Raw genomic sequence first — 12,511 nt, 5'->3', positions numbered from 1 at the left:
TCATGTTCAGCAAGTATCAAAGAACACAAAATTCCCAAACCAGAAATGTGAAAACTCAGCGCCCTGTAGTCAGAGGAGAGAAACCAGCAATAGATTGCTCTTCATTTTAACAGCACCAAACCAGCTAACTATGGGCAGAAGTTTGCATCTTGTGAGCACCAATATATGCTGTCATCTTTACCATAAAAGGCTGCATTTATTATCTGTGCATCAACCAAAGGATCTTCACATTTAACAACATTCTCTGTAACAGTCAAGGAACCACAAATCCCCTCTTACTGTCAGTACATGAAGTTGCCTAAGACCTTCTCGCCTTACTTACTGAACAAATCCCACATCCCTCCTCTTGGTTGCAACAAAAGACCTGACTAAGAGCAGCGAAAGTGGCAGGAGAGGTTTCAAACTCTGCTGGGCATCTGCCAAGTTGCAAATCCTCCTCTCCTTAGAAGCCAAGGAAGCAGCTGTCCTCTTGTGCTCACTGCCAGCACTGCTCCCTCAGCAGAAGTGACAAGAAGTAACATAGGAGTCTCAAGTCTTAGAGCCACACATCCACAGAACTGCTATTTTTTATATAGATCTTTTATATATGGATACAGGGAGGCGATACGGTGACAACTGATCACTGCTCTTGCCTGCAGCCTGTCTGAGGGTGATGGTTTATGTCCACCCAGAAGGTACCTGCTCCCAAAATCTGGCAGTTCGTACTTGATGACTGCAAACTGAGCAGCACAGCTCAGTGGGAAACACAGTGCTAATCCTGGGATTCCCAAACCTGTCTGGAGTTGCTGCCATGCTCTGCTTTATTTGTGACGTTAGTTTATTTGGGTTTGTTATGCTCAGGCAAGTAAAAAGCATCTCCAGCTTTTTCATGACTACCCTGTTCACTTTGGCAATGAGACCTCAACCTGGAGTCCATTTGCCCCCATGCCAGACACACACACACACATACAGAGGGAGTCGTTTTTCCAAACTTGGAACAAGAGAATGAAGCTGGAAAGATTTTGGGGAACCGGTAGTCTTTCTGCCATTCATCTGAACTCTCCAGCAACTTCAGGAAGTGTTCTGCTGGCCTCACAGCCCTTGTCAGGGTACTTGCTTATAATGTGCACTAAGTCTGTGTGCATCATGCAGAGTTATCCTGACTGATGAGTTTGTAGGAGGCTGCACTTCCTAGGATTTGAATACCTCATTACTGTTCACTGTACTGATGATGACTTTGATTTGTGTTTGTTGATCTTCAAGCCAAGAGGCAGAAGACATGACATTATCTGCTCATACAGCTAATTACAGCCACAATAAGAGCCCTAATGGGCTGGTTGCCAAGGTGTATGAAGACCAACTCCTTACACATATATTGACAGTTATCAGGACCTTGCTAAGAAATCCCAGGGTTAGAGAGAGGTGAAGTAGAAGAACTTTGTCTTGATAAGTAAGGATCAAGTCCCAACAGCAATTTAAATGCCATGTCTCAAATACTTTACAGTGCCTGTGTTGCTAAAGTGACAGCTTCAGTACAGCTCCCCACGTGTGGGGGATCACTCTAGTCACACTATAATAACAGATTTGAAATAGGGATGAAAATTTGAAATAGGGATTTTAAATTTGAACCCAGATCATGGCAGAACCCACTCTTCTCTTCTAGAGTCAGAAAATACGGCTGGAACAGACAGAAGACTCAAGCATGCAATCCCTCACAAGACAGGCACAGGAAAATGCGTGGGAAGGACGTGTGAAGAGGAGGGGCAGTGCATGGAACTATCTGAATACTGGAGCAGGACTGAGGGGAATGAGATCCTTTTCAACTGGTGTATGCTGCAAATGCACTCATCTGCAATTCCTGATGTACCTATAAAAACGGGAAGTTAGCAGCCAGTATAGACTTCTGAGTGTCTTGGGCAGAAGATGATTTCCTTCTCTCTTTTAATGGGCACTGAGGATCCCTCCAGAATAAAAAGGTTAGGTAACTGACCTCTGCCCTGCATGCAAGTTGAGTTCTCCCCTGTTTAATCTCCAGGAGGTAAAACCTGAGAGATTAGAAAGTGAGCTGAGCAATCTGCAGTAAGTAAAATGATTTGAGCACCACAGGGATCTGTCCTTGGAGGAGAAGATTTCTGGGTGGTGGATGGACTTGGCAAGAGAGAGGAGAGGTTTGGAGCCCAGTGGCTGTTTTGTTGTCACCAAAGCAGCGACTGAAGGCAATGCTGTCAGGGCTACTCCAGGTACTACACCAGACCTGCAGATATTAAATTCATCTTCTCCTAACACAGTTGGGTGCTTTATTGCACTATTAAAAGTTGTAATGAGCTAATGAATACTAGCCTGACACTTCAGGCTGGCAGCCTTGCTAAAGAATAGCTTCAACAGACAAAGGAGTTTCACTTCCTTCTTATGAGTTACTCCTGCCTATTATCCCTGTTTCATTAACGCAATCATCACAAACATGCCTTAAGCTATGTACTCATCTGTATAAGTCCAACAAGAAAAAGCAAATGGCTTTTTTACTTTTATTCTTCTTGGATTGGAAAAACAGGAATATTAGCCTTTCCTAAAATTTGAGCTGTCTGCATTCAAGCCTGTTCAATCCTAGAGTCACATCTTTTGACACACACAGTACGAAGAGTGGCCTCAGAACTTAATTAGGGGATTCTTGAATGCCTTCTGTTTGGAATCTACTGTAATTTAAGACTAGATTAATGTCATAGACAGAAACAGACTCACCTAAGGTTGAGGACAACACAGCTTGCTCAGCAATTTGTCCTGATAGTACATTATTATAAAAGATTACAGATTCCTGATTCACAGAACAGGGAGAAGAGCCATGAAATGCCCATGAGAGAAACTGACAAACTCTCAGGTCTGCAGCATAATCCAGCAGTTACCTTTAACCCTTGAAATGATCACATACAGACCATTTCTTCAACTGAACACATTTAGAGAGAGGAGATTCTGCTTTAATGGTTTTCTCCACATCTCAAATCCTTTTTGTTGGGCCATGTGCTTTCCCAGTGACAGCTGGATCAGCACCCCTGACCTCAGCAGCATCTGAGAAATGTGTGAGAACACACTTTGCATGTTCATAAAGAGCAGTTCATGATGCCACTGCCACTGTGGGAACTTCTGGGTGTAAAGGTGGCCCTGCAGACCTCCTCCTGTCACACCACATGAGGAATCAAAGGCTCAGAGAGATCTGAGCTCAAGAAGGGAACCACTGGAACTGGTTAAAGGGAACCAGATTCTCACCATTGCAAGGAGGGGACATTATTTCAGTAACTCTTCTGTTCTATTTATTGCATTTTCTCTGATCAAGACACAATCACATAGCTTATCATTCATTGTTCCTACTGATGATGCCTCACTGGTAGTAACACCAGTTATCACAGGAGCCTGGCAGAAAGGCACATGACCTGCCAGCAACATCTGCTTTCTCTGATGCCTCCATCGTCTCGCAGTGCCAACTAAATCATCATCGTCTGCAGGAGCACATATACACTGAATTCAGGTAGGATTCACCACGTTCAAAACCATTCATAAGCTGACTGCTGAGTGTATTTGCATGATGTGTCTACAAAATATGACAGCAGCTGACTGGTGATGTCCACATCAAGACACCAGAACAGACCATGGAAGGCCAAGTGAAACTTATCCTCCAGGAAACAGGTTTTCATCTCCTAAGTTTATACCACATTTTCCCATTAAAACTGGCACCACACACACACACACTGGACCTTCTAGGTGAGATTCGCTCATGTAGAAGTACTACACAAGCTGCTACTAATACCAGCCTACAGGCAGCCACCACAGGGAACGTGAAGAAAACAAACCACGGGAATACCTACCAAATGCAATCAGCACCAGTGTGTAAGTAGTCAATGTATGGAAGGTGATTTTGGTCTCGAGACCAGCATGAGGTAGAAAAGACCATGCCAATATTTAGCCAAGGAATTGTCACTCCTAAAACAAAGAGATTGAAAAATGAGTTTTGAGTAACTTCAGTTTGTTCAGTAAAAGACCGTTTGAGAGGACATTTAAGTCAAAAATCTTACTCTCCCTGTAAGCTGACCCTTCAAGTTTTAAGTCTTCCTATCAATGCGAATAATTCATAGGGAGTAATTAAACAAAGTCAGTGTTTTCCACTAAGAAAATATCTACTGGTCAACTGCAGTGCCCTTGAACATATTTGTTTTCCAATTGCTGTACAAAATTTATATTCTTTGGAGAATTTACAAATACCTGTAACTCAAGCTCATTGCCATTGATCAGAGGAGGTTGCTTCATGTTGTCAGGCATACATGTAATTTTTTAACAGGTATCCCGTTTCCCACTGGTTTGTTCAGGCTCAACAGGAGATTCCACTGTGCTTTCCATGTTTCTTACCAGTAAATTGCAATGGTGTATATGCAGCTGGAGAGCTTGTGACAATTCATTTAGAAAATGTGTGTGCTGCTTTTCCCAGTGCTGCAGACTACATTTTGCAAGTATGGAAGTTGCACAGCTCTGTCCTGACACAAAAGAACATGTTACCCTGGCAAGAACAGCCAGGGATACTGCAGGTACAACTGCTTCCTCCCAGGAATACAGTCTCAACTATTCACTAATCCTTTATCTGCATGGCTGCCTTCACCCCTTTAAATAACACCTGCTACATACAATTGCACATCTGCTCAGTCAGCTGGGGAACAGGGGACCAGAAAGAGGGTGAAGCCTTTGGTGCCCACAGCACCACATTCAGAGCACACTTGCACCAGCTGAAACACCGAGAAGGGACTTGCTTACCAGGCACAGCACCAAGATGTCGCAGGATGGATCCTGTATTATTAGGAAGGACTGTGAGGTTCCACCCATGCCTGTTGGAGGGGTGACACAGAGGCAGACAGTGTCAGTGCACATTCCCAGTGCCAACACTCCCAGTGCCAAGCTGCCCTGCTGGGCTCTGCTCAGGAGTGAGGCAACAAAGAAGGTGGGTTTGGGGATTTTACCTTGAAAATGGTTCAGATTTTCCCACAGGAAAACCACTCCCGTGGGTGTTGGTATCTACTTTTCCACAATGCACTGCTACATGGCAATCTTTCTGTTCCACTATCCGCCAGTATTCTTGCTGTGGTAAGAGAAAGCAGTAGTGCATTTTTTTATTCGCTGAACAAGGTATCTCTCATTAAAATATAAACTCCAGAAATTTACAAGGCTTTCATGACCTCAATGCAATTCAACACAAAATATTGGTTAAAACTAAGAATATAAATAATTAAAAGTAACAATAAATTAGGAAGGCAAAATTTAGATCCTCTCGGTTTCTGTGTTTCAGCATATGTCAGATTAAGAATTCTTTCTCTTCCTCAGTTCATCAACACCTTTATTAAAAATGTTAAAAAAATTTTTAAGAAGGAAGAATCATCACCATGTCTATTCAACTTTTTTTTTTTAAAATTCCAAACGAGACAGCCTTAAACTGATTACAGAAATGCTTGAAAGTCAACTATCCTGAATCCCCATACTCAGTGCCCTGAAATAAAAACTTTTACCATGCCTTGAGCTGGCCTCACCTCTACTTCAGCTACTGTAGGCTCCTTTGTGAAGCACATATTCATGATATTTCTTGCTGTTCGGTAGAAGGTTGTTAAAGAAACAGACCTACCCTGTGGAAAAATACAATAAAATTAAAAGTGAAAATGAAAAAACAGACCTTCATCCCCCCACCATGTCCTCATTCTTTTCCTTACAGGCTCAATCCCAGATGACAACAGAGGGAAAGAGGACGATGTCTCCAGAAGAGATATGGGTCTAAAGCTCATTTTGTTGCTGAGAGAAAATACCCCAGAAGATACAGAAATTCAATTGCATGAACTCACCAACCCACCATGTAAAAAGGCCAACTGAATGTTCCCAGAAAGAGCACTGCTTTGTCCGGCACAACGCTCAGTGTTTGATAAATACAGAGGATGGACATGGCCCAGCTTCCTATGACAGGTTGCAAGGAATGCAGTGGGCAGCCAATGAAATCCAATACATTATCCAGGGACCATGTGGCCATGCTCTGTATGTACAAGCAGCAGGTGAAAAATACTTAGAAAATTCACAGAAATGCTCAGCATCAAATGCTGTATATGGTGGAAGAGGGACACAAAAAGCGAGAGTTTGCCAGCACTACCGTGATCACCTGCTTTCAAAAACTAGTTATGCTCAATTCAACAGAAGCAGTTCAAATGCCAAAGAACCTGCTATTACAAGGTTCAGAAAAATAAAACACAGTAAAGTTGCTGAATGAGTGCATTCTTTCTTGGCACTGCTGCAGGAGCTGTACAAGAAGAGGATCTGACTTGGTTTTCTGCTTGAGCTACCCCGAAGTTTCCAGACACCCACCTTCCTGCACACCTACACCACCAGAAGCTGGGAAGCAGATGGCTTTGGAGGAAAGAGCATGAGAACCCAACCCACTCGCTCCTTTCAGCCCTGACATCCTGGTGTGCCCAGACAGGAATACCTCTGTTGCCTCCTCTGCTCCAGGGCAGAACGAAGACGCTGGGAAGCTGATTGCCACGAGAGCTGGCAGGCACCACACGAGGTCTGAGGGCACTGCTGCAGCCAGGGACCAGCAGTGCCCTGCAAACATGGAGTACAAAATGTCTTTGCTCCCTCACCAGATCCACTGCTCCTTCCCGCTGTGCCCCCTGACCGCTCATCTGAGCAACCACAGACTTAAAATCTACATAAATGATTTTTATTATTTGGACTGTTACCTTTCTAGTTTTTCAATTATGAGACAGATCTGCCAAAGCACCTCAGCCTTTTTTTGGTTTTTAATTTATTTAATAACTATGTCCAAGAGTAAACTTGAAAGAACTATAAAAGCAGCTTTCCCCCAGAGGCCAACTCTATCACTCCGCCATGCTCATACGGTTGCAACGTTGTCACTTTTTAAACTGAATGCTGCATAATTAGCTTTAGCAAAAAAAGTTTGTGAAATGCCCAGGGCCTGGGGCACTCTGATTCCCATAAACTTCAGAGCTGGATTCTCTGTGATCCAATAAGCAATTTCCTTCATCTTTTAATGCCCTCGTGAATGGTTTATTGAGGCAGCCTTTTACAACAAAACCTCTCGTAAAGCACAGGCCCCGCACCAAGTCACCGCGCTTGGGCACTGCCTCCACGGTGTGCAAACCAACACTGCAGCAGCTGCCTCCTTTCAGTTAGTTGCCTCTTCCTCTCATCTTATGCAGAGAAACAAAAATAAGGCCTCATCTTCCAAGATTAACCATGCCTTTCCATTTTTCAGATATACAAGAAAGAAAATAGAAATATATAGCAAGCCAGAAAAGAGAAAGTGGAAAACCAGAACAGTTTAACCCTTTAAAATTGCATCTACCCATTTCCTCCTTTGCCAAGAGTTTGGTATCTTTTTAGTCTCCTAAAAACTGAAAACCAAACTGAATGGCTGAGGGGATTTTGTTGTCTGTTTGTGCAGTTTGTTTGTTTCCTTTAATCTGAGGGATCCCGTAACATTTTCTGATGCCAACACAGAAAATAATTGAAAATGCTGTAATGGAGCATTCTAACCAGAATACAAAATGAATTGCTGAGGAGCAACACACCCTTCGCAACACCCTGAGAAATAAATATCTCAGCAGTTCAACAACTGTCCTGGGAGCTTCAAGCTACAAAGCAGAGTCTCTGTTGCTGTGACAAGAAGAGAGGAACGTGTAAGAAAAGAAATTCCTACTTCCTCCCCCGATTCTTCTCATGTCTGATTCAGGGGCCATGAGAGCCAACCCAGGGAGAGCATCACCACCACCACCACCAAGGCTGAGAGAAGGACACTGCAACACTATGAGTGTTAAGACATTTAAAGCAAACATAAATACGAACTGAAACCAGAGATTTCACAATAGTCACAGGTAGGAAGGAGTGGCTCCTATTAAGTGGAGTATGAAAATGCCAAGTCCCTGGGTGAAGAAAGCTCAGCATAGGATTTCCATGATGGTTTTATGGGAGGGCTGGCAAAACTCGCACTGTGATTTCTTCTGTGTGTTCCTCTAATGGGACTTCTAATAAGCCTTCAGTTTGTTCTGTATGGAAACAAATGCTGCTTTCAGTCAGCACCAGCACAGATTTTTAAAATATTTTCAGAGCTAAAACTGGGCAAAGAAGAGTGAAAATCTTGCATCAGATCCTTCTTTGATGTCAGCAGTTTACTTCACACACTTATAAATGACATTTTAATCGTCAGGTAGAAAAGCCACTTATTTAGGAGCAAAGCAAGCAAGCACAGCAGCCTGCAGCACCCACTTAAAAGCGCAGCAGACCTCACAGCCTGGGAAGGAGAGACACTGAAAACAATTTGGGAGTCCTGGCAGAGGGTCAGCTGAACACAGGGGAGATTTACTCTAACCTTGACATGTGATATGGCGGTAACTGCTCCTGGAAGACTGGATGTCTCTTGCTAAAAACAGCTCAAGCATGTGCTGACTGCAGCAATTACTGAGAGAAACCCTAAATGTATGGCCTCTTCATAGTCTGAAGAACAGACTTTATGGCCTAAACTGGACTACAGCCATGTGATTATGATGTGCTCCCTCCAGCCTTCAAGAACCTGGGAATTTTTCACATACATGAGTTTTTTGGTGGGTTTTTTTTGGGGGGGTTTTTTTTTAATGTGTTTTTTATTTTTAATTAGAATTAGCAGTGTGCTTTAGAAAGGAACCATTACAATCCCATCATCTGTGGAAACTGTAACATGAGGGCAGGTTCTGGCAATCAAATTTTGAATTTTCTCAGGAACATGTTACTAGCTGAAGAACACTCCCCCATCCACACACACAGGATTAAAAGGCTTGTTTCATTAAATGCCATGAAGCACCCTCTGCTTACAACTGGCGCCAGCACCACCTTCCTCAGTCTTTTAAGCCTAGTGATGAAATACAACAATTTTACATTTTGTGGGCTACTCTGGTGCATCAAGCTTGAGGCATAATTTCTGTGTCTTGAGGCTTGCTCTAAGTGACATTACCACTATTAATGCATCAGTCCTCCTACAGGGCTTTCCCCTGAGTGCTGTGAAAATGAAGCTTCATTCCTCTCTCTGCACTCAGGCGGACCAGGCATCCCACAGTGCATTCCATGGCAGGGATCTCTCCAGAATCCACCAGAGATTTGCTTACCCCTGCCTTACCCCAGTCCATCACCTGTGACAGCAGTTCCCAGTCTCTGCTCTACAGAGAACGTGAGCTGGGATCGAGACAGGCAAGCCCCAGTGTCCGAGAAGCTGCTGGTACCACAGTGGGCAACCCAAAGCATTTTCTGAGTGGCTCCATATGCTGCAGCTGCTTTGGTGGGTGGGGAGAGCCCTGGCCCACGGGCTCAGTGATGCTTCTCTCTAACAGCCTCTGTGCTCAGGACAAAAGTATTTCTACCTGGTATTGTCAGACTCAGACAGGGTCTGATGCTGCCAGTACTGCCAGTGCTTTTTTGGGGACAGAGCAGAAATTCTGGGAGTTCTCAGTCTTTTGGGGTAAAGGCCTGGTACTCAGCAGACTCAGACTGGTTATACCAGCTACACTTTGATTGCTTGTTTTTTTTTATTTTCTAAGTCTTCTTCTTCTTCTAATACTTCTCACAAATCCCAATCTTGTTTCCTGAGTGACTTTGTATTTACTGAACTTTAAAGTGGGACTTGCACTGGAAAAGAAGAAAAAGGCATTCCCCCACTAAGTTTGAGGTTGTTCATGCAGCAGTCAGGGTAAGGTGTATCAAGTTTTTCATTTAACCATCATTGAGCACAGGATATTAAGGACAGAAATGCCACTTCACTATTTACAAAAGCTGCTGTCATTAGACAAGCCTGTCTCCATGGCAGCATGGCAAAGAGGTTGCTTTTCAAAGGTGGGATTGAGGCCAGAGTCCCCAAGAAAAACAATTTTGGGGCTGACAAATCATAACAGGCTGCAAAAGAAAACTGAAGCAAGCTTTCAAAGCCAAAGTCGTGAGCTCATGCAGTCCCTAAATAGCTTAACAATAAGTCATTTTGGGCTATCTGGCTTCATTTCCTGGTGATGGAAGCAAGATTGGAAGGGGAAGAACACCATATTCCTTTACTGGGCACGGACACTCAATGCTATATTTCTCTCCGAGCACGGCTACGCCATTCAACACAACTCAAAATTGCACTGTGAGTTGCAGTGCCAAGTCCTGCTCCAGAGCAGGAGACTGCCAAATAAAATACAGTGAAAGAGTCAGCATTCCTTTGTAAATGGATGTACTTGATATGTGCAGGACTAAGTGTCCATCTGACTGTTAGTGCTGAGCAAAGTCTGGCATTGTGGATGAAAATATTGTTTGCATTTCAATTTGCCCTTTCTAAATGTAGTAGTATTTCTAGTGATGTTAATTTCGATGCGCAGCACTACTTCACTCAACAAGAGATTTGCAAGAAGCAGGAATGAGAAAGCAGAACATTACTTTAAATGTCACTAGAAAATGAAAATAAAATCTGTGCCTGCAAGGATAATTGGGTAGAGATACTCAGGGAACCTCTCACAAGGAGGTGAAGGGAGGGGGCAGAGCCCAGTGCATCTTGTTATGACAATAATGCCTCCCAGCTTTTCCAGACATCCCACAAGAGCCAGGCAGATCAGATAAAGCCACCAGACTGCCCGGCCATAAAAACCATGATAACTGCTGCCTTGGGGATCCCACTGCAGCCCAGCAGCTCCCCTCAGACAGCTGGGTGTGCATCCGGACGCCACCCACACAACAGCATCATCGGCTCTGCAAAACAGACCGGGCAGTGCCAGCCTCATTACCTTGTATATACACTTGTGTAAGTCACTAAGGACTCCCTCCTCCTCCTCCTCGTCCTCCTTCGTGGTCTCCTTTTCCTGAGCAAAGAGCCGCCGCCTGCCTGTCTTCAGTGGGACATCGACCTCTTTTAACTTGTTGCGGAAGCCATTTTTGTGAACCACGCCATTGATGAGTCCATTTTTGGGCTCAAACCGGGGCAAGGAATGGAACTTGTAGGCATTCTCTGAATGTCCCTCCAAAGGTCCTTTCCTCTTCTCCAGGATTTCCTTTTCCAGCAAGACCTCCTTCTCCAGTTTCTTGTGCTCCTCGGGGGAGAGGGAGTCGTAGGAGAGCAAGTACTGGCAGTAGGCTTCTTGCAGCTTGGCCAGCCTGTCCTGTGCAGTTTTGGGGATGCGCAGCATGTCTGCCAGCTTGTTCCATTTCTTGAGGTCAGTCACTTGCTGCATCCCCCCCATCTCGTTGATCAGCTGGACGAAGCAGGCCAGGTCGAGCTCGCAGCCTCCTGGGGTTCACGTGTGCCAGGCAGCAGAAGAAAGGAAAGGGAAACACAGGAGTAGATTAGGAATGCTGTGGGCAGCTCATGTCAAATGTGCTACCAGGCTGGGCACACAGGGGACATGACAGCTCCAGGCACCTGGGCACCAGAGCAGAATTGTCGCTCTCTTGTATGCCTCCCTCTAAACAGAGGTACGCACCACAGTTTTGCCAGCTTAATTCATTCACAGGCCGTATTCTGCTACTTGCAACAGCCTTCCCTACGATTCAGTTTGCTCTCCTCCTTGAGTTTCATTCCCTTCTCTCCTCAGAGCACTCCAAGCTACCTCCTTGACACGCATCTGTGCCCTGGTCATTACCCAGTGGCTGGGGAATGAGAGTTGCCCAGCTCTGTAAAAGCCCACGCACCTCACCCACCACCAGTCCCACATTTGGTTCATACCAGATATAAACAAAACCAGTGTCAAGTTGGGGTACTGACAATCAGAAAGACAAAATACCTATCCTTTCTGGAGGTGAAATATCAATTACCTAATATCTGCACAACACCTTGAATGAAGTTAGTATTTAAAAGGAGCACAGTAACATTATTAATTTCACTACAGGTAATAAAGTTCATATAAAAACCAAAGGGAGGCAGGGGTTGTTTGGGGCTGGAGCCAGCAACTGCATAGAAAGTTCCAGACACATTATTCTTCCAGTCTGAGGCCATCCATATTTTATACTCCATTCTGGTTTTGTATGCTTTAAGATGACTAGCACATTTCACACTCCAGTCAAAAAAAAAAAAAAAAAAGGATTATACAAACTGCAGCATAAAAAGCAGCCAAATGGATGAGGAACAATAAAAGAAACATCATAAATACTCTCAAAGCACAGAAATAATTCATCAGTGGAAAGAGTGAAGAAATGGCCCAAAGACCACCTACAATTCAACAGGGCACTGTTCAGGGAAAAAAGAGAATTAATACAAAGCTAGCATCAACATCTCTGCTGCCACGCTGTCTCCCTTTTGCCTTTTTCTTTGAGAAAAGTAAAGAACCATTATGCCATAGCCATTTCAGAGCACTCAGAAATGCTATTGCAAAAGAGCAGGGCAAGCAGCAGCACTATGGTAAATGTTTACTGTAGGATGCACACCTACATCATCTTAAGTCAAATCATCCTGCCTGCTAGCACAAGCAGTATTACTTTTTCCAAACTACCCTGTGCTGCATCTCAGATG

General features: G+C 44.1%; 1 protein-coding gene across 1 annotated transcript in view; it reads right to left on the bottom strand.

The window, feature by feature from the left end:
* JARID2 (jumonji and AT-rich interaction domain containing 2) overlaps positions 1-12,511 on the bottom strand; it is a 213,779-nt gene that overhangs the window by 13,476 nt on the left and 187,792 nt on the right. The window contains exons 8-12 of the mRNA XM_082284973.1: positions 10,794-11,293; positions 5,541-5,633; positions 4,977-5,095; positions 4,774-4,844; positions 3,837-3,951 (exon numbers count right to left, since the gene is read on the bottom strand). Coding sequence (XP_082141099.1) covers positions 3,837-3,951; positions 4,774-4,844; positions 4,977-5,095; positions 5,541-5,633; positions 10,794-11,293 — 898 coding nt within the window. The remainder of the gene's footprint in view (positions 1-3,836; positions 3,952-4,773; positions 4,845-4,976; positions 5,096-5,540; positions 5,634-10,793; positions 11,294-12,511) is intronic.

Source organism: Coloeus monedula, assembly GCF_965178545.1.
Source record: "Coloeus monedula genome assembly, chromosome: 1".
Lineage (NCBI taxonomy): Eukaryota > Metazoa > Chordata > Aves > Passeriformes > Corvidae > Coloeus > Coloeus monedula.
This window is presented reverse-complemented; position numbering and strand designations above follow the sequence as displayed.